The sequence below is a fragment of the Antechinus flavipes genome, chromosome 4, assembly GCF_016432865.1.
Source record: "Antechinus flavipes isolate AdamAnt ecotype Samford, QLD, Australia chromosome 4, AdamAnt_v2, whole genome shotgun sequence".
Classification (NCBI taxonomy): domain Eukaryota; kingdom Metazoa; phylum Chordata; class Mammalia; order Dasyuromorphia; family Dasyuridae; genus Antechinus; species Antechinus flavipes.
The window spans coordinates 435,484,445-435,507,195 of NC_067401.1; the positions used below are offsets into that span (position 1 = coordinate 435,484,445).

General features: G+C 35.8%; 1 protein-coding gene across 1 annotated transcript; it reads right to left on the reverse strand.

The window, feature by feature from the left end:
- Positions 1–1,707: 1,707 nt before the first annotated feature.
- On the reverse strand, positions 1,708–21,971 carry DUSP12 (dual specificity phosphatase 12). Its single transcript, XM_051999156.1, has 6 exons — positions 21,175–21,971; positions 14,240–14,353; positions 14,019–14,137; positions 13,592–13,688; positions 12,139–12,322; positions 1,708–6,617 (listed from the first exon to the last, which is right to left on the reverse strand). The coding sequence occupies exons 1-6, from the start codon at positions 21,438–21,440 to the stop codon at positions 6,456–6,458; spliced, it is 942 nt and encodes a 313-aa protein (XP_051855116.1). The 5' UTR covers positions 21,441–21,971; the 3' UTR covers positions 1,708–6,455.
- Positions 21,972–22,751: the final 780 nt, after the last annotated feature.

A 22,751-nucleotide genomic window follows, 5' to 3' on the forward strand; every position in this document is an offset into this window, starting at 1 on the left:
TACTTCCACATACAGCCATTCCCCAATTGATAGGCATTTATCTATTTTCCAATTCTTTGCCACACTAACTTCCTTAATAATTTCTTGTAATATTGTATCAAGGTTTTTTTTTTTTTTAATTGTACTTTTCAGGTAATCCTCATTCTGTTCTCTAGATAAGTTGTTTTTTCTGATTAGATGTTTCATATTCTCTTCTATTTTTTCATTCTTTTGATTTTATCTTATTATCTCATTAATTTCCCTTTCCCAGTTCTAGTTTTCAAAAAATATTTTCTTCCTAAAATTTTTGATTCTCTGTTTCCAATTGGCTTTCTTTTCATAATTTTCTTGATTTTCTTCCCCACCCCTCTAATTTTCCTTTGATCTCTCTTATTTGATGTTTAAAGTCCTTTTTAACTTCTTCCAAGAATTCTTTTTTTTTTGGCTTGTGACTATTTAACATTTCTCATTGAAAAAAATGACTTTTTTTAGCTTCACTATTTTCCTCTGCATATGAATCCAGATCTTCTCTGTCCCCATAGTAGCTATCCAAGTTTGGGTTCCTTTTCCTTTGCTTACTCATTTTTATTTTATTTTTAGCAACTTATTATTATAATCAAGTTCCAGTCTCAAGGTATGGGGGATCATGTCCCAAGTCTTGGATCCTTCTTATTGTTATTTTCTGACCTCTATTCCTGGGCCCAACTTTGAGCTTTTCTTTCCATCCCTAAGCAACAATGAGGGCCCTCAGTCATGATGTTCCATAAATGCTTTTGCTTTCTGTAATCTCTCTGTGACTGCAAACTTCAACTGTCGTCTGTCCTGAAACTGTCCTCTTCCTCTCCCTCAAGTGCCCACAAACAGCACGGTCTATCCCAGTACTCTGTACTCACATATGTTAGTTCCTTCTCTCCTGCAGCTACAGCTCTGGAAAGCTTCTCATCAACAGCTGTGCTCAGTGTCCCTTTTCAGTGGCTCAACTGTAAGCAAGCTGGATCTGCACTTGACACTGCATCACATGATTGTTTAGCTACCTGCTTTTCTGAGCCTTCTGATTCTGAGGTCTTGCAATTTTGTGGCTAACACAGTATCTTCAAAAATTCTCTCAGGTGTCTTTCTAGAAAGTGATTGGGAGCATCTTATCATATTGAATCTTAGGTATAGAATTCTAAAAAAAAGCTGAACCTAGGTAAACTTCCCCTGCATGTCAATATATATTTTTATATTTTAAAATGAAGCCTTTTGGTTCATTCCTTATTCCAGGATCTGCAATTTGTCAGTGTCCTTTACAAAATACGGCATCTGTAGTCGAACACTATACAATAAATATGGCTTAACTAAGGCAAAGATAATTAGAAGAATTATCACCTCCTTTATCATGGACAATTTTACTTTTTAAATGTAGCCTGTTAGCAATTGAACTTTTTTTTTTTAGCATTCATATCATACTGTTAACTCATATTAAATTAGTAACTATTAAAAGTTCAACATCTTTGTCACATAGACTATTATCAAGACATCCCATGCCTGAGTATCTGAACCCACATGTAGCACTTTAACATTCATTTGTCTATTAAATTTCATCTCATAAGATTGAACCTATTACTCTAGCTTATTGAGATTTTGAAAGACCAATTAGGATTATAGATCCAAATGTGGAAGAAAATGGTGTTTAATGTATTAACTATCCTTCATTTAATGTCATCTACAGATACAATAAATATAATCTTTGTATTTATTCAAGTTATTTATTTTTTTAAGTTGAATACCATAAGGTCTAAAGGGAGATCCTTGAGGCAAATCACTACAATCATCTTATAGAAAAAGAGTCAGATTGGAGTAAAGAGAAGGAAAAGGACAAGTGAGTATGAAGGAGAAAATGACACAATTAGCCATTATAATAATCTTGTTGGATACCTGTTACAACTCCAACCCCCAAGGCATCTTCCATCCTGCTTACCAAAGTAGTCTGACCATTTCACTCTCTTATTCAGTGAACTCCAGTGACTTTCTATTATCTCTAAGATTAAAGAAAAAATCTTGTTTGATTTTTAAAAGTTCTTTACATAAAGAATTTTGAAGCAAGTTTCTCAATTAAAAGCCTCATTTCTTAATTATATAGGAAACTGAGTCAAATTTATTAAAAAAAAATAAGAGCCATTCTCCAATTGACAAATGATCAAAAGACATGAACTTTGTCCTTTGACCTAACAATACCACTATTAGGCAAGAAAGGGAAAAAAAAAAAAAAAGGAAAAGGACCTATATCTACAAAAATGTTTATAGCAGCTCTTTTCTCAGGGCAAAGAACTAGAAATTGAGGGGATTCTCATCAATTGGGAAATAGCTAAATAAAACTGTAGCATGTGACTGTGATATTATAATGGAATATTATTGTTCTATGTAAAATGATGAGCAGTATGCCTTTAGAAAAACTTAGAAAGTCCTCCATTAATTCAAAGTGAAATGTATTATGTACACAGTAATAACAAAGTTGTGGAATGATCAACTGTGAAGGATTTAGTGATTCTCAGCATTACAATAATCCAAAACTATTGTGAAAGACTTATGATGAAAAATGCTATCCATACCCAGAGAAAGAAGAATACATTGAGTCTGAATACAGACTTAAAAATGTTTTTGTGTGAGTTATTTTTTTTTGAGGGAGATTTGTTTTCTTTCACAACATGACTTTTATGAAAATGTTTTGAATAACTTCACATGTGCCTTCTCAATGTGGGGCAGAGATAGGAAGGAAGGGAAAAAATCTGGAACTCAAAGTTTTAAAAACATATTTAAAATTGTTTTACATGTAACTGGGGAAAATAAAAATATTTAATGAGAAACAAATGTTCTTCACAATTTGGTCTCTTCCTACTTTTCCTTTTTTAAAAAAAGATTTTAGTCTTGAAAAATTCAGTTTTTTACTTCCTTCTATCTATTTTTTAAATTAATAAACATTTATTTTCTCTTTCCTATTTCTTCCATCCCCTATCAATACAAAAAGAAAAGTAAAATCCTCACATCAAATATGCATAGTGAATTAAATTTATATCCAGAAATGTCTATTTCACTCTGCATTTTAAGTCCAACATCTTTCTGGAAGAAGATGGGATGTATAGCATTATTTGTTATTAGTCCTGTAAAGTCAGGGTTTGCCATTGCCATTGTTAAGAATTAAAAGGCAAAATTATCAAATGCTGTTATTGTATGAATTGTTCTCCTAGTTGTGCCCATCTCATTTTGCATTAGTTCATAAAGATTCTCTGAAATTATCAATTTGGCATTGCTTAAGGTGCGATAATATTCCATTAGGTTCACATATCATAATAGATTTAATCATTCCCCAATAGGTGGACACTCCTTTACTTTCCAGTTTTCCACAGTTACTATAAATACATGTGGGTTATTTTCTTCTTTCTTTGGTTTCTTTAGGACATTATTCCTAGTAGTAGTAACACTGAGTATAGGGGTAGGCACAATTTAGTAATATTTGCAGAATGGCTAGACAACATTGCATGAGTATGCCTTTTTTTTTCTACAACCCCTCAAGATTTATAATTTTTCTTTTTTGATATTTCTGCCAATCAGATAAGCATAAGGTGGAACATCAGAATTGCTTTCATTTGTATTTCTCTAATTATTGATTTGGAGGATTTTTAGGTAGAAATGTTGATAAGTTAGATATCTTCCTTTGAAAACTTTATGTTAATAATCCTTGAGCATAAGGGAATGGCTCTTAATTTAATAAATTTAAATATACCTTGTATATGAACAGGTAGGTAGTGCAGTAGATAGAGCTCTAGTCTTGAAGTCAAGACGATCTGAGTTCAAATGTGTTTTTAGACACTTAACAAATTTCAGATATGCAGATGATACCACTCTGATGGGAGAAAATGAAGAAAAATTAAGAAGCCTCTTGATGAGGATAAAAGAGGAAAGTGTAAAAAAAATAACCTTTTAGCATTTGTCCATCACTTCCATTCAGAGGAAAGAAAAGGTAGAAGTGGAAGTAGTGTCAGATTTTCTATTCTTGGGCTCAAAGATCAATGCAGATAGTGACTGAAGCCATGAAATTAAAAGATTCTTTCTCCTTAGGAAGAAAGCTACAGCAAATCTGGACAGTGTATTAAAAAGAACTTTCATGAGGTTTTTTGAGTAGCAATATACGGCTATGAGAGTTGGATTGTAAGGAAAGCTGAGTGTTGCAGAATCAACACATTTGAATTGTGGTACTAGAGAACACTTCTGAGAGTCTTTTTTAACAGCAAGGAGATCAAATAAGTCAATACTTATGGAAATTCTATTATTCACCAGAAGTTCAAATGATAAAGCTGAAGCTTTGGCCACATGATGAGAAAACACATGTAGGTGAATACTGAAGGTAAAAGGAAAAGGGGATGGTGGAGAATGAGATGGGTAGACAGTATCATGAAAGTAGTGAACATAAGCTTGGAAAGACTTTTGAAGATAATGGAAGATAGATGGGCCAGGTTTGTTATAATCCATGGGGTCATGTGACTGACAGAGTCAGTCATAAATGAATGATTGAACCATAACAATGATGCATATATTAGATAACTTTTATCCCAAAAACTTGTTGCAAAGATTTTTTTTCTCAATTATTTACTTCCTAATTTTAATTACACTGGTTTTGTTTGTGCAAAAATTTTAAATTTCACATAACTGAAATCATCCATGTTATTTTCTATGGTTCTCTCTATCCCTTATTAGGTCATAAACTCTTTTCCTATCAATTGGTAGATCTAAAAAGTAATTTTGCTCCTTTAATTCATTCATGATATCAATAATGTATCTATTTTGACTTTATTTTGGAATATGGTATGAGATTGGTCTAAAATTAATTTCTGCTAGATTGCTTTTCAGTTTTCCTAGCAGTTTTTGCCAAATGAGTCCCTCCTAGTAACTACTATCTTTGAGTTATTCAATCATCATGACATTGTGTTCTATTGTTTCCATGTGCTATATGCCTAATCTCTTCGACCAATGACTTCTCTCTCTGTTACTTAGTAGGTGGATTCTGTCAATTCAGTCATCAGATCACAAGTCAAGTGACTTATTTTTTTTACAAATTTTACAAATGAAGCCTCATTTTTAAAACCACATACCAATACCAAAATATTTGGGCAATATAGAAGTTTTTACACATGCACATACATGCACACAAATACATGTTCTAATGCACACACATGCTTTACATAGTTAAAATTATGTTGGTTCCCACTTAATTTATTCTTCTTAGATACATTTGGCACATTTTGCATCTATGACCAAGAAAGAGAATATGAGGAGGCTGACCACACGAAGAAATGTATGTTCTTCAGATAATTTTTAGATGATGAAATTGAAACTATTTCTACTCATATGAAAAGAGTTTCCAAATCACTATTGATCAGAGAAATGCAAATTAAGACAGCTCTGAGATACCATTACACACCTATCAGATTGGCTAAGATGACAGGAAAAGATAGTGACGAATGTTGGAGGGGATGCGGGAAAACTGGGGCACTGATGCATTATTGGTGGAGTTGTGAATGGATCCAGCCATTCTGGAGAGCAATTTGGAATTATACTCAAAAAGTTATGAAACTTTTCATACCCTTTGATCCAGCAGTGTTACTATTGGGCTTATATCCCAAAGAGATATTAAAGAAGGGAAAGGAACCTGTATGTGCAAGAATGTTTGTGGCAGCCCTCTTTGTACTAGCTAGAAACTGGAAAATGAATGGATGTCCATCATTTAGAGAATAGTTGGGTAAATTGTGTTTTATGAATGTTATGGAATATTATTGTTCTGTAAGAAACAATCAGTAGGATGAATATAGAGAGGATTAGAGAAACTTACATGAACAGATGCTTCAACAATACTGTATGAGAATGTATTCTGATGGAAGTGGATTTCTTCGACAAAGAGAAGATATAATTCAGTTCCAATTGATCAATTATGGACAGAATTAGCTACACCCAGAGAAAGAACACTGGGAAATGAATGTGGACTACTTGCATATTTGTTTTTCTTCCCAGGTTATTTTTACTTTCTGAATCCAATTTTTCTTGTACAACAAGAAAACTATATAGATCTGCACACATATATCGTATCTAGGATACACTTTAACATGTTTAACATGTATAAGACTGCTTGCCATCTAGGGAAGGGAGTAGAGGAAGGGAAGAGAAAAGTTGGGACAGAAGTGAGTGCAAGGGACAATGTTGGAAAAATTACCCATGCATATGTTCTGTAATTAAAAAAAAAAAAAAAAGCACCCAGACAGAACAAAAAAAAGAAAAGAAAAAAAAGGAAATGTATGTTCTTATGCCAGTTCCAGTGAAAAGATAATCTAACATCATGGCTGCCTACAAATTCAAAAATTTGTGACAAATAGTAATGAACAAAGGCATCAGACGTAAGGAAGTTTCTTTTCAAGTCAATCATTGAAATCAGTTTTTTTAAAAGTTTATGTTTTTCTTGCTTGTGATCCAAGAAGGGACAATGTTTTCATTTCATCCACTCTATTCTTATGTATCTGAAAAGCAGGGGTCATCCATCGACCACAGGAACACTGCTCACCATACCAGTTGAAAGAACCCAACTTGGCATTGCATTTTGGGCAAAGGAGCTAAAAATAAAACACAGAAGAGTTACTTTTATAGATCAAACCAGAGACAAAGATGAATCTGCATTTAAAACTACAGGCAATAATCTAATACCCAGAAAAAAAAGTCACAATGAAAACAAACACAGGGAAACAAACATAGGAAAGTAAACCAAAATTCAGGTAGACTGCCAATGAGATTGTGGAAATCATTTATCTTTACCTCAGTTATTCTATCTATAAATCAACCTAACTCTGTGAGATATTTGTGAAGCATTTTGAGACCAGACATGACCAAAAAAAGTAATAGTACTTGGCACAGATGTAGCACTTTTAGAAAAGTGCTATTTAAAGAATATAAATATTTATTGTGAGCAATTTTTAAATTCTTACCTATAGACTTCTCTCTGATAGAAAACAGGTATGATTCCTATTCTGCAAATGTGTTCTTACTTTTCTTTAATCTAGAATCTCAAAAAAATAATCATTCTCTTAAAAAAATTAAATAATATCACAACATGAGTAACTTTAGTTAAAGAAATCTAATTGCTAAAGAAAACATGATATTTAGCAAAACAACTAAAAAAAATTTCACAGAAAACATGGTCAGGTCAACAGTCAAAAAAAAAATAGTAAAAAAAGATGAGTATCAAGTACCAAAAAATTAAGGAAAACCTTAACTGACTTCTAAAATCCAAGAAAAAGAACTCCCAAATATTTAAAACTCATTTCCTCTAAAAAGCTATCCCTCACTAATCGTACCAGTTTAAGGAATTCAAATTTTGCTGAATATGTTGAAATTTAAAAGCAATTAGGAAATATTATAACAGTTTATGCTGTAAATGTCCAGTTTTTCCTTTGTTTCAGAGATCAGGATTTCATGAAACACAGGACCTAGTCAGCCTTGAAACCAGAAAACCTAGTTTCAACTACTGTTTCTGTCACTGTTGGCTATGTGAACCCAGGCAAATCACTTCACTTTTCCCAATTTCTCAGAAACTAAGACTTTAAAGCAGCAGAAAGAGCGACAATCTGCATTGGCACTCCTCGCTGAGTTCTCTATACCAATAAAATCCCAAGTCTAGGTTTCATGTGCAGAAAAACTTATCCCCTGATGGTCAGTCTATTGGGAATTATCCTCTCTGTATTTAGGTAAGCCACTCCCTGGAAAGCAGCCACAAACTACCCTTTACATGATTGTCACACATTGTATGTCTCTAGTAGATCCTTCAGAAATCCAGTCAGATATATGTCATGATGAAGAGCATAAACATAAATGGATTACCAATCAACAATGGAGCACAAGAAGTAGGGATAAAAGATATCAAAAAAGTCTGTATACAACTAGAAGAGATAGGCCAATCATGTATCAAAAGAAAAAGAAAAAAGGTAGCCTGCCCTTGTGCTGTTTCCCTCCTCATATCAAAACATCCAGAAAGTTCCCAGCATGCAGGGCAGACTCCCGTGGAGGATTTATAGAACGATCCAGATAACACCTTTATAAAATGAAAAGATATGCATGGGTTTTTAATTGCCTTCTTGGAAGGGAGTACCAAAATGGGGGGGATCAGAGATTTCTTGGAGGACTGAAGCGTATGTGTATAAAAGACAAAGGGGTGTATCTGTTTAAACTGCTTTTCCACTTTGTGATCAATAAAATGGAATGAATGGAAGAGTATTTAATAAATACTTACTAGATGTCAGCTAAGTGCTAAGGACAGAAATAGGAATGTGAGACTGTCTGTTCTCTTAGAATGGGGACATATAAAAGAGAGTTTGGTTTTAGAGAAGATAGATCAGGTAGTAATTAGGATGCCTTGAGAAGACCCCAACCAATGGCTCTGAGTTACCTCAGGGGCAAGGTTGGGTGTGAAGGAATCAGCATCAAGCCAAGATGGAGTGTCCAGTGGGAAGTGAGCAATTAGGACCAGAGTGAAGAAAGGAAAAGGTAGATAGTAATTTCAAGATACTGGAGAAGGATGACATTGCACTGGAGAAGAATGATATCTTAAAAATTATTACAGAAGAAAAATTAGAAAATTTATATAAAGGAAATCTCTCTAAGTTGGAAGAAACCATATTAAATAGAGATTATGTCTCCAATTTAATTTCACTGTGGGGTATCAACCACAATTAACCACAAAAAAATTATTTTTATTACTAAAAATAGCTAACATCCAGAAATTATGACATTCAATCAAAATAGTACCATGAAAGAGATGGTTATTTCTCTTATATTAATACCAATTATTAATTGAGATCAAGATTTTCCCTTTTCTATTTTCTCATTTAGAAATCAGCCCTTTGTAAATTATTCAGCTAGCATCTGAAGGACATTTTGGATAGATGAGATTACTCAAATCCTCAAGGTACCTGCTGTTCTATCTCAGGTGAGACTCTACCCAACTAGAAGATCTTACAAACAGAATCCAGTCTAAATGAGGCCTTGCCCTTAGGAAAGAAACCTCTGTCTTAGTGATTCCCATAGAATTTGGGGTGACTCAGCTAATGAAGAAAGAAAACTAACCAGTGAGGTCTGGGTAGAGATGGATTCTTTTGCCCAGATTGCTGAAAGTAGTTGTGTCTCTTAAATAGGTCATGCTCTCTGCAGGAAGGCTGAAGACTTTCTGCTATCTCCTCATTAATATATCCTTAATTGATATCCAATTAATAATAATAATAAAAATATTAATATATCCTCACCCCTTTCCCAAATGATAACCAATTAAAGTTGATTCCCATCCTCAGGAATACACCCTTTTTTTTCCAAAGGTTTTTTAAGCATTCAGAGGCCCCCAAGATTTTTCTTGTTTTGCAAGAGAAAGTCAACTGACTATTCTTTTATTTATTCACTAGTTATAATTAATAAGGTGGTTAATTAGGTAGAAATTCTGTCTCTTGAACTTTTAATTCATCATACTAAGTTAATGGTAAGAATCAAGGTCCTATTCATTAGTTTCTAGGAGAAAAAACCTGAAGTGAATTAATAGTAAATTTTTATCAATTTTCTAAGTCTGTTTTAATATGTATCTTATTCATTTGACATTAGATTTTTATTGGTTCAGAAAGTTTATCTCTGCAAACCTTAAAGTGTTATCCAAATGTGAGTTATAATCTTTATCTTATAAACTATAATGATTTATAGTCTTACTTATACATATCCTCCAAATCTAAATAATACTTTCCCAAAGTTACCAGACTTCTCAGTCATTGAAATAAATTTTGTTGCTGTAGTTCAGTCATTCTTCAGTCATGTCCTATTCTTCATGACCCCTTTTGGAATTTTCATGGCAAACATACTAATTTGCCAGATCATTTGAAGTATCATATGAAGTATTGAGAAACTGAAGCAAACAAGGTTAGTGATTTGCCCAGAATTAACTTGCTGATAAATATCTGAAGCCAGATTTGAACTCAGAAAGCCGAATCTTCTGGACTCCAAATTTGGCACTCTATCTACTGCACTATTTAAATATCTGATGTTAAAAAGGGATTTAAAAGATCTAGTTCAAAATTCTCAATCTTCAAAAAGAGACAGTAGTAAATAAGAGCAAAGAAATCACACTACCTTACTCTGACATCTAATGAGCACTTATAAATATATTATAAATACATACATTAATATATAAATATATTACTCTGTCAGCAAATATCTAAATGTCTACAGCATTATGGAAAAAACAGAAAAAATGTTACTTCTGTCATCAAAGAATTTTTAACCTAATTGGAGAGTCAAGACATCAATAACAAAATGTAAAATTAAGTGAGATATGTGTGTATGTGTATAGACATACTCATATACATACACACAAACACATATATGGCAGACAGTAGGTACCATCAGATTTTGGAGGGACAAAGATTATTAGGGACTGAAGTAATTAAGGAACATGCATATTGGGTTTGTCATTCTCTAGTAGTAGTTGAGTGTGTTGCAATTTCTTATCTCCTACTAGATTGAATTCTTTCAGGGTGAAGATTTTATCCTCTATATCTTCTCACAAAGGCTTAATAGAGAGATATGTGCAAAAAAGCTGATCAATGTCCCTGCAACTTCTCCCTCTGATCATACAGCTTCTGAAAGAACTTCCATTTAAGGAGAACATCCAGGGAGCCATAGTTCATTCCTCCTCGTTGACCTTCACTTCCCACTTTCACTACCATACTACCCCTAGCTTGGTGGTCCCTTAACTCACCCTTTCAACTTCCTTTCTACTTGTATTTGAATTCCCAGAGTTTAGCAAAGTCTGTGCCTCACAATAAGAACCTAATATATGCTTGCTGACTAAATGGGTTGAGAGAAATTATTATTAATAGCCAATATCTTTGGGAGATATAGAGTTCTCTCCTTCTTCCAAATCCCTCATTTAAAAAAGTTCAGTTTCTTGAAAAATACTATTGATAATGAGATTGAATTAATTCTCCCCATCTAAGTCAGACCTTATCCAGCCCTACAAACAATTTAATCTAAGGTGGGGAAGCCCATTGCGTTCTAATCAAGCTAGGATGGAGACAAATCCTTTTGTCTAGATATCTCAAGGCTGCAAGATCTGAGTAGATAGACAATTTCTCAGTCCAAGAGCAACTTCCAGCTTCTCTTTCCAAGGGTAACTAAGCTGTGATTGTCTTTGTTCTAAAAAAGGGACAAAATAACCATTCTTTTATTAATAACCTGCTGGCCTCATTTATAAAATGATTAAATTATCCAGAACTATGTCTCTCGAACATTTTTAATCATCACAGAATATTGGTATCCCTGAAAATTCAGAAGGAAAACTATACCATGCAAATTGCATCTTGAAAAACTAGGCCTATGCTGTAAAATTACCCATGCATATAATATGTAAATAAAAAGCTATTAAAATTTAAAAATACATATATCAATATCAAATTAGAATTATTAAATTTTCTCATTTCCTAAGGGAAAAAAAAAACTAGGCCTTAGAAATACTATAACAAAAGTTTAACTGTTTAAAGGAAACACATTTCTAGTCAATAAGGAATATAGAATAAAAGAGAAACAGCAATTTCATTTCATTAATTTAGGAAGACAGAGAATGAATTTACCGCAATTATCAAATGCTGGATCAAAAGGAGGGGCAATTATAATTTCACTAATTAGAATGCCAATCTAGTGTCGTATAGAAAAATAAAACAAGCGTAGATTTAATATTCAATTGTCCTTAACTATCCCATGAATCATATCAAAACTTTTGTTCCTGCATAAAATAAAGAGGCAGGATTTCATTATTCTGTAAGAGCTATACAACAGTTTCTGGATAAACTATTAATAGATTTTTATGAAGAGGCAGCATTTGAGCTGGGCCTTGATGAAAGAATACATGGTCAGAGCTGGAGAGAAACAAAAGTTTGTGATTTATTATTATAACATATTATATATATTATGTAGGAAGACCATAATAGGATGGGCAAATGGGATAGGACAGGACATGTATTAAAGAAATAGTAACATCATGAGAATTGTGAAAAACAAAAATAAATTACAGTTGTAAAACTGTATTACTAACGTTGAATTTCTACTCACCGGTCCATCCATCACACCCAACAGTGCAGATTCCATCCACTGAACAGGTTCAATGAAATAAGAAGTACATTTAGCCTCATTCCCTGTGTTAATTATTAAAGGTGTCATTTTCTTATGAGCAAAGGCTGCTGGTCCACTTCCTTCACTATGATCCAAAATACTAGAACTTCGAAATAAGGAACGCCTGCAATTCCCAAACCACACAGAACATTAGTAACCATAAAAAAGATTTTTAAAAATCCATAGGACATGTAATTGTGGAATGCTTTTTTGTTTATTCAACAAATATTTCTCGAGAATCTAACTAAAAGCATTATACTTGCAACTGCAGGGAACATAAAGAAGAATAACAATAAATACCTATCCTCATGGAGCTTATAGTTAGAAGAGTAAAGAAGACATAACTGTAAAAATAAATAGAATATGCATGTATAGCAAGAAAGGTACTGTCAAAATGACATAGAAATTCAAAAGAGGAAGAGATTTCCTCATGTTGATAAGACCAAGAAAGGCAGCAGATCATAGAATAGGCAGCATTTGAGCTGGGCCTTGATGGAAGTGTCAGAGTTAGAGGAAAAGAGAAGCATTTGACTTCTTATTATAATATACTGCTATTTATAATTATAATTCACATTAATAATTATTTCTAAAATCAAGAACCAGATCAAATGTACCTCTTCTATGATGTACTGTCTTTCCTGATCTTATCAACTTGAAGATCAACTGAATTTCTATGTCATTTTGTCAGAATCTTTCTTGTTATTTTTATATCCTACATAATTTTATAATTATATATTAATAATTGTCAGTGTTGTTGGTGGTGATAATGATAGGCTGAAGGTTCACAAAGCCCTTTTCAAAAATTAACTTATTTGATCCTCATAATAACCCTCTTAGGTAGGTGCTCTCATTATTCTGATTTTACAGATGGAGACTAAGTGATTTGTCCTTACACAGCTAGGAAGTATCTGAGGTCAAATTAGAATTCAGTTTCCTGACTTCCAGCATAGCACTTTGTCCACTGTACTTGGCTACCTAGGGCATTTTAGGCCATGTAGAGAAAATGTGAGAAAAGATATGGAGGAGAGAAAGCATAGAGAATTTCTAGGGAATAGTCCAGTCAGGTAAAATGATGAATAATGAGGTGAGATAGTGAAATAGTACTTTGAATATCAGGCAAAGGAACATGGGCTCTCAAGAAGATCTATATCACTCCACATAAATTTGAGACAGGGCCATTCCTATTATCTACAATTATCTTCGTGTCTTTGTGATTCACATTCCTTTTTAAGCCTAATTTAAATCTGAGACCTGAATTAGAAATTATCTCTTTTATTCATTAGCACTGTCATTTTTATAAATCCAATAAACTAATTAAAAAGGGTTGTAAACTTCAAACATGTTTCTGGTATGTAACCAATTTGAAACTTCTACAGTTTGCAAAATACTTTACCTGCACTTCCTACATTTGTAGAGGGTCTCATTTTTCAAATCTTGGGAAATAAGAGTTGGATCAACAGCAAAAACTTCCTGTGGCAAATTCTGTAATTCTGCAAAGAACAATTATAACACAGTCAATTGTGAATATATAAGCTCTTTGCATACTCAGATAATACTCTATTAATGTAAGGAGAAGAAATGACAGCCTTAGACATTAAAAATGTTCTTCTTAGGCCTTATCCTTCTAATCCAACTAATACATACATATACACACACACACTCAAATATGGAGTTTAAAAGTCCATGCCTCTGTATTTCCCAACATGATAGCATAACCAAAGTAACTCCAATTCCATGCAAAAACAAAATTACCAGTATTAAGGGCTATTAAAGGGTTCCCTGAATTTGTCTTTTTGAATTGCAATACTGTCCACACTTACCAGGATATTTCTCAGTAACTTTCTGTAAACGATACTGCTTATAAATTGCACTGGAGGTGTCCACTTCACAACCCATTGTTTGATAAAGCTTTAGCTGCCACTCAAAGCCCTCGTTCATTCTGTAATAACCAACAAAAAATAAAGTTCAATTTTTCTTTTAAGGAGGATACACATCCTTTCTTATAGAAACTGAAAAAAAAAGCCAAAAATAGTGAGCATACTTAGCCTCTGGCTTGATGGTCTGCAGGCTGCCATAGGCATCTTCAAAAGAAAGCTGCTCAGTCTTCATTAAGTAAGCAGTCATGACAGCAACACTTCGACTGATACCTGCATGGCTGAAAAAAGTCTTTTGCAATTAAACTGTCAATGACAGAAGAAAATAACATTTCTTTTGTTAATTATTGGTAAAATTCTACTTCATTTTTATCTGATTGCAATTCAAGTAAATGTTATCCTTCTAATCCAACTAATACACACACACACACACACACACACACACACACACACACACACACACACAAATATGGAGTTTAAAAGTCCATGCCTCTGTATTTCCCAACATGATAGCATAACCAAAGTAACTCCAATTCCATGCAAAAATAAAATTACCAGTATTAAGGGCTATTAAAGAGTTCCCTGAATTTGTCTTTTTGAATTGCCATACTGTCCACAAACATTAAGGGTGGGGGGAGAGAGGGGAAGCACTGAATATGTCAAGGAGAAAGCTGACAGTTTGTTGTTGCAACCCAAGCTGGATTTCCTGTGTGTCCTTGGGAGGCAATTGTTGTGCTAGGCTGGGATAATACTTTTGCCATTTGGGTCCTCTGCAGATAAGTGGACCCTCTTCTATCTTTCTAGTCTAGTAGTTCCCAAGAGAAAAGAATGTGGTTTTTGCCATTGTCTTGGTCCTCCCCTTCTGGAGAGGTTCTATTCTTTTCCTACTTTTACTGCACCTTTTCCTTCTTCTGCCATGTCCTTTCGGATAGAAACGTATTTTCTCTTGTTCCTTTTGCTGTAGTCATAACTATGTAATCTTTTTTAAGTACTATGAACTCTTTGGATTCCTTATACAAATTCATTTCTCTTGTAATAAACCTATTTTTCACATAGGTCTGATGACATTGGGCTTGTCTATTGACACCAGTCTTGCATAAATTAATCTCATTGTAAGGTACAAATTTCCATTCTGTTCTCTCAATAATTTGAGATGTTGAAATGTATAAGTTCTACATACTCCAAAATGTTTTTGTATGAACTAGATGAGATAATGAATATAAGGCATTTTGCAAATATGGGTTATTATGATGTCAAATGTAAAAGTCCAATTTCTAATGAAACCAAATCTGATTCTTCTTTCAGACAATGTATTGTAGTGGAAAAGACCACTGATTCTGGTGTTGGAAAGTCTAAGTTAAAACACTGCCTTGGCAATTTGGGGAAATACTAACTACCTTGGGCAAATTACTGAATCTCTCCAAGCCTCCACTTCCTTATCTGTAAAAAAAAGACAGAGTTGGAGATGAACCTCGAGGTACCCTGAAGTTCTAGATCTCTAATTCTATGATATGACATTAATTTGGAAGGTCTATGCCTACCTATATAAGACAATAGGGCATAAGGGAAAGTAGAATAGATCTGCACGTTCTTATCTATAAAATGGGGGGCAAGAGGACAATAGCATATGCACAATTCCCTTCACAAAGAAACTGTGAGGAAAGTGATTTCTAAACTGTAAAATATTATATAAATGTAAGTGGTTGTTATACAGTCATTGTGCATTTTTTAAAAAATGAATAAATGAGAAAGCATTTATTAAGGGCTTATTGTATGCCAAGGACAGTGCTAGAACAGAGGATATGGTGTTGGAACCAATAGAAAAAGTACTATCGTTTCTATTTAAATGGCAACTGGGTCTATCACAGTTGTGAAGGTGACTATTAAAATTTATGCAAATAAGTCATTTTCAAGTTTAAATTTAAAGCAACATTTAATCAGGATTTATGTAGCACTGAAAGATTTACAAAGTACTTTACATTTATCTCATTTGAGTTTGTGAGATGGGTGCTGTTATTATTCCCATCTTAAAGATGAGAAAATTGAGGCTTTGAGAAGATAAAGTGGTTTACTCAGAGCCACAGATTTGAACTTGGGTCTTGTTGACTCCAATTTTGGGCCTTTTTCACTGTGACACCTAACTGCATCTAGAATGTTGCAAGTAAAACACTAGCAATAATGGCCACAGCAGGCCCTTGACTATTAATGGATTAGTTTCCAAAGAAATAAAACCAAAGATAAAACATTTCTGCCCGTGGGTGCTTCTTATATTCATAGGAGATAACATGTTGCATGTGAGCATATGCCGCCTTCCACACATACAGCACACTAGGATACTGTTGGGAAGAGGCCCTAAGTCGAGTAGCAGAATGAAGAAAGGCCTGGTGTAGAAGGGGCCTGAGCTGAGAAATTGCAGCGAGCAAGTGTGAGAAGGGAGAGCACTCCAATATGACTGCCAAAGGCCAAAATGGAGAAAGAGAGTGTCCTAAGAGAGGAATAGGGGCAATTCAGTTGGGCTATAATGTGCAGGAAAGGGAATAATATACTAGGGCTAGAAAAGCAACTGGTGAAAGATTAAACATGAAATGGAAGAGTATGTTTTATAAGAAAGGCAATTGGGAGCCACTAAAATTTACTGATTAGGGGAGTTATCTAGTCAGAGGTGAGCTCTAGGAAATTGCTCCTGTAACACTGCAAAGGAGGAACTGAAATGGAATGAGAAATGAGTCTGGATGGCTCATTAGGAAGCAACTGCAGCTGAACAAGTAAAAGATGACAAGGGCCAGATGGCTGCTCCAGAAGGAAGGGAAGGTGACAAACGGGAACATTTGGAAGCAGAGTGTCCAGGATTCAGCTGTGTCAGGGTTAAAGGAAGGGAGGAGCTGAGAGAAGCACAGTATTCAAAGACAGTGACTGGCAGAATGGTGCTATTCTTTAGAAAAATAAGAAATTCAGAAGAGGGGCATAGTTAGGAGAAAGATAACAAATTCTATTCTGGTCATATTGAGATTGAGGTGACTGTTAGATATAGTTGGGAATGAGCTGTTGGTGACATGGGACTTGAACTCAGGAAAAGATGGCACAGCAGGCTGGATAGATAAACTGGGAGTTACCTGGGGACATAACCAAGACTGAGTGCAGAGCAAAGACAGAGCATCCAGGAAAGAGATCTCAGAGGCACAATATAGATGATCCTGTAAAGGAAACTGAGATGCAGCAGCAGAGATAAAAGAACCAAGAGAAAGAAAAGTGGAAAAAACCTGGAGAGCAGAGACTACCAAGTAATACACTGCTGTAAAGATTTCTCCTAATCATGCCCAAAGGGCTGTCAAACTATACATGTACATACCCTTTGATTCAGCAGTGTTACTACTGGGCTTGTGTCCCAAAGAGATCATGAAGGAGGAAAAGGAACCCACATGTGCAAAAAGGTTTATGGTAGTCCTTTTTATAGTAGCAAAAAACTGGAAACTGAGTGAACGCCCATCAGCTGGAGAATGGCTGAATAAGTTATACTATATGAATATTATGAAATATTATTGTTGTATAAGAAATGATCAGCAGGATGATTTCAGGGAGACCTGGAGAGACTTACATGAACTGATGCTAAATGAAGTGAACAGAACCAGGAGATCACTGTATGGCAACAAAATTATACGATGATCAATTCTAATGGACATGGCTCTTTTCAACAATGAGAAGATTCAAACCAGTTCTAATGATCTTATGATGAAGAGAGCCATTTGTACCCAGAGAAAGGGCTGTGGAAAGGAGTGTGAACCACATGGTATTTTCACTTTTTATGTTATTGTTTGCTTGCATTTTGTTTTTTTTCTCATTTTTTCCCCCTTTTTGATGTACTTCTTATGCAGTATGATAATTGTGGAAACATATAGGAACTGCACATGTTTAACACATATTGAATTACTTGCCATCTAGGGGAAAGGAGAGAAGGAAGAGAGTTTGGAACATAAGGTTTTGCAGGGGTAAATGTTAAAAATTATCCCTGCATGTGGTTTGAAAATCAAAAGCTTTAATTTAAAAAAATAGATTCAAGTTAGTCTTCTTACTTTAAAAGTGGAGTCTTCACTTAGCTGTGTAGTTTTAACTCTTACTCAATAAATTCCAGGTGCTCCTAAATACTCCTGGGATCAAACACAAAATGCTCTGTTTGGCTGTGAAGTCCTTCATAATTTGGACCCCTCCTATCTTTCCAATATTTTGACATTATTTCCTCCCACATACTCTACAATCTAACAATACTCTGCCTTTCTGCTGTTTCTCATATAAGGTATTCCATTTCCCAGCTCCAGGCATTTTATTTTCACTGGCTGTCTATCACTCCCAGAATGCTTTCCCTCCTCACCACCATTTCCTGGCTTTCTTCATGACTTAACTCAAATTCTATTTTCTGCAAGAGGCTTTTCCCCTTTTTTGTACTCCTGGAGCTTAATGCATTGAGTAGCATATAATAAGCACTTAACAGAAACTTTCTGATTAATATTAGACAGAGATCTGAATTCAGTTCTTTCTACTATATTACACCGATTGTGACCACTTAATGTTAAAATCTTTTTCTTTTTTCTAATTTTTAATAACTTTTTATTTTCAAAATACATGCAAAATTAGTTTTCAACATTCATCCTTGAAAAATCTTGTATTCCCAGAGAAGCTTGGAGAGACTTACATGAGCTGATGCTAAGTGAAATGAGCAGAACCAGGAGATCATTATATATATCTCAACAACGATACGATACTGTATGAGGATGTATTCTAATGGAAGTGAATTTCTTCGACAAAGAGATCTGACTCAGTTACAATTGATCAAGGATGGACAGAAGCAGCTACACCCAAAGAAAGAACACTGAGAAATGAATGTAAACTGTTTGCATTTTTGTTTTTCTTACCAGGTTATTTTTTACCTTCTGAATCCAATTCTTCCTGTGCAACAAGAGAACTTCGATTCTGCACACATATATTGTATCTAGGATATATGGTGACATAGTCAACAAGTATAGGACTGCTTGCCATCTACAGGAGGGGGTGGAGGGAGGGAAAAAGTCGGAACAGAAGTAAGTGCAAGGGATAACCTTGTAAAAAAAAATTACCTAGGCATGGATTCTGTCAATAAAAAGTTATTTTAAAAAAAGATGTAAAAAAAATAAATAAAATAAAAACATAAAAAAAAGAAAAATCTTGTATTCCAAATTTTTCTCCCTCTTTTCTCCCCACCCTCCTCACCAGAAAGCAAGTCATCTTTAAACATGTGCAATCCTTCTAAACATATTTCCATACTTATCATGCTGCACAAGAAAATTCAGATCAAAAAGGAAAAATGTGAAAGAAAAAAAAAAACAAGCAAATAATAAAAAAAAAGGTAAAAATAATATGTTATGCTCTACATTCAGTACCCATAGTTCTTTCTCTGGATGCAGATGGCTCTTTCCATCCCAAGTCTATTATAGTTGATCATCACACAATCTTGTAGTTGCTGTGTACAACGTTCTCTTTAATTTTCAAAATTTGTTTGACATATAGTTTTCATTCTGCTAAATCACAGAATAATAGAACAAACAATTGACACTTGAAAGGGACCCTAAATCCTTGAAAGGGACAAATGAGGAGTCCATGGCTCCAGGTGTTTAATGCTTTCTACCACCTTCACTTGTTGTTATGAGTCCTTTATTCTCCAAAAGGACCAGGATGACTTGGGGGGGGGGGGGGGGGGAAGGCGATTCCATGATTTGCATGTGACTTGGATTTAAATGAGGAAGGGCTGTATAAATAAACCAGCATCAAGCCTTTGGAACCTTCTGGGTCTAGTATCCAGATGTAGATCAAGAGGGCTGGAGACTGTCTTGATTGCTGTAGGAGCCCTTGGCCTTTTTAAACTAAAGTTTTTTTGTTTGTTTTTGTTTTTGTTTTTTTGCTAAAGCAATTGGGATTAAGTGACTTGCCCAGCTAGGAAGTGTTAAGTATGAGGTCAGATTTGAATTGAGGCCCTCCAGACTTAAGGGCTGGTGTAAATTAACGTCTTTAACAAGGCCCAATCAGTGATTAAGATTAGGTAAGAAAAGAGGCAAAGAATGGCCTCTTTTACCTAATCAAAAAAAAAAAAAAAAAAAATCAATCTGGGAAGGGAAGATGCTCAGGATTTCTGCAACAGGTTCACGTACACACTCCCTGAATATCTCTTGCCAATGGTATGCAATTATGACAGAGGAAGAATATTGTATTTGCTTGGCTAAAAAGGTATCTAGAAAGCATAAACATTGATGTGCCTCTGCTAGACATATTATTATCTTACATTATTATTAAGTTCCAGGTGTTACTTATTATGGGACACCCCAATTTGAGGGACCTTGAAATGACAACACCTATGCAAAATAGTCTCCTGATGTTAAAGAAAGGACTTGGAATTTTCCTGAGTTTCAGTATTCCCTTCCAAGCTCACTCGGGGGAGGGGGCGGCTATGCGCCCACCCATGAGTTATTGATAAATACTTTGTTACAAATAAGCGCTTTAACTTTCCATGTTAGTTCATTCTGTTCACAATGTAGCTGAATCGCTGTATTAAAGTATGTGCTTATAATATAATAATATCTATTATGATGCTAAAGATTGACAGGAAAAGTTGGGGGGGGGAGTTGGGGAAATAGGACTCGGGGAAACTCGGCCAAGGTACTGTGAGCAATCAGTGACTGGTCAGCATCGTGGTTCAATCGCATCCCACCCTTCGTGACCCCAACAGAGACGCTAGCGCAGTTTGCCATTTCCTTCTCCAGCTCATTTTACAGATAAGAAAACTGAGGTAGGCAGAGTGCAGGGACTCGTCCAGGGTCTTTCTACTCCCAAGCCAGGCACTGCGCACGGGGTTTGGATGCTGGATTTAATCACCTAGCTCAAGACAGGGACGAGGGTGGGGCACATTAGCAGTTCCCCACGAGTTCGCTTCTATTTAGAACACTTCCCACACCCTCCGGAGCTAGAAAAGGACCCTTCCCAGCCCGGATTCCACCCGCACAGCGGCCACTCTTCCCAAGAGGTTCCGCTCCAGGGGGCGGGGCGATCCCATGCCGCCGCCACCACCCCGCACGCTCACCAGTGCACGAGCACGGCGGCGCCGGCGGCGCGCGCCCGGCCGATGAAGGCGACGCAGCGGTCCAACTGACTGAGCAGGTCCGTCTCGGGTTCGTCCCGCGCCGATATAAACAGAGTCTGTAGGCCCTCAGTGTCGCCAGCCGGTTCCTCGGTGTCCACCGTCAACACGGCCGTGACGCCTGCCTCTCTTAGCCGGCTCCGCTCGTTGGCAGCCGCCCCGCCTAGGTAGAGGCCCGGCCGCACCTCTAGCAACTCGGGCGCCGCCATGGCTCGGCGCGCCGCTGTTGCTCGGGGTTTCCAACATGGCGGCGCCCAGTTTCCAACAGGACGACCGCCTTACCATCGAGGCGCGCAGCGGGAAGTTTAGCTAGAGTGCCGCTTCCGGCCACAAGGAGGCGCATCCTGGGGTTTGGGAGGATTCAGCTGTTGGCTGTTCCACTCCACTTAGTTTCCATTCCTTTCTTTAGATATTTGTAGAATATATTAATACCCGTTCAAAACCCAAGGAATGCTAAGTCAAGGCCATGTAATTCAGCTCCACCCTCCTCACCCTACCCATTCTCATCCATTCTTCCCTAATCAAACTTAGTTTTACTCTGCCCAGGTGTCATAATGAGTTTTTTAAATTGCAATTAAACAGAATTCCATTTAAATCCACAACCGTCTCTTTCACCACCGCCCTCATTTATTCCTCACTGACACTTTTTATTATCTTCACAATTGTTAGGAGTGTGTGATTTCTCATGAAGTGAATTCCTGTATAGAATTTGAGGTCATGGTAATCTTCACTTGCTCCATCCATTCCCCGTAAAGTTGTCCCCCATTTTCACTTTTTTTTTGATAATTTAGGTCATGGCAACCTTCACTTGCTTCATCTCCACTCTCATTGGATAAATTCCATAAGAAAGGCTTAGATGCTGGACACTTCCACTTTCGCTTTTTTCCAAATCCTCTGCAATCTGGCTTCTGACGTCTTCAGTTGAAACTACTCTCCAAAGTCAAAAATGATCTCTTTAATTGCTGAATCTCTAGGTTTTCATGACATTGCTCCCTTCCACTTGGTTACTTATCCGCTCTCCTTTGCTGGATTTTCATCTGTGTCACTTTAACCAGTGGCTCTGTGCTGATGTTGAGGTTGAGAAGGAGGACCCCAAAAATCCCAGACCAGTGTCTTGAGATATCTCAAAAGAATTTGCAGACTTGAACCTATCTCCTAGTCAAGGGCAAGGTTTTATTGAAAGTATGTGACACTATTACAAAGCGGACTGAATTCTAAGGGAATCTAGTAAAGAAACTGAAGCAAGGAGATACACTTAAAAAGCTTTCAATCATAGATATGTTCATTCTATGGCCCAAGGATAAGGCAAGGAAGTAATCTCCAGATAAACTGAAGGTGGTCTCTGAAATTGGATTATCATTGACCAGATTATCAGTCAGCAATGAAATGAGAAGTAATCTATACAGAATCAGACAAACTTGGGGTAGTAGTTTCCTTAGGCCAGAAGCTATCTGGCTAAGGAGTGGTCAGAATCAGATAGATTGGGCATAGGAATTTCCTGAGGCAGACTCCCACACCAA

What these genes read in the sequence shown, in the direction of transcription:
- DUSP12 (XM_051999156.1), bottom strand. Translation starts at nt 21,440, where the DNA reads ATGGCGGCGCCCGAGTTGCTAGAGGTGCGGCCGGGCCTCTACCTAGGC. An exon ending in ACCATCAAGCCAGAGGCTAA is followed by an intron (nt 14,138 to 14,239) that starts GTATGCTCACTA and finishes TGGTTATTACAG; the next exon opens with AATGAACGAGGGCTTTGAGT. An exon ending in AGTTACTGAGAAATATCCTG is followed by an intron (nt 13,689 to 14,018) that starts GTAAGTGTGGAC and finishes TGTTCTTTGCAG; the next exon opens with AATTACAGAATTTGCCACAG.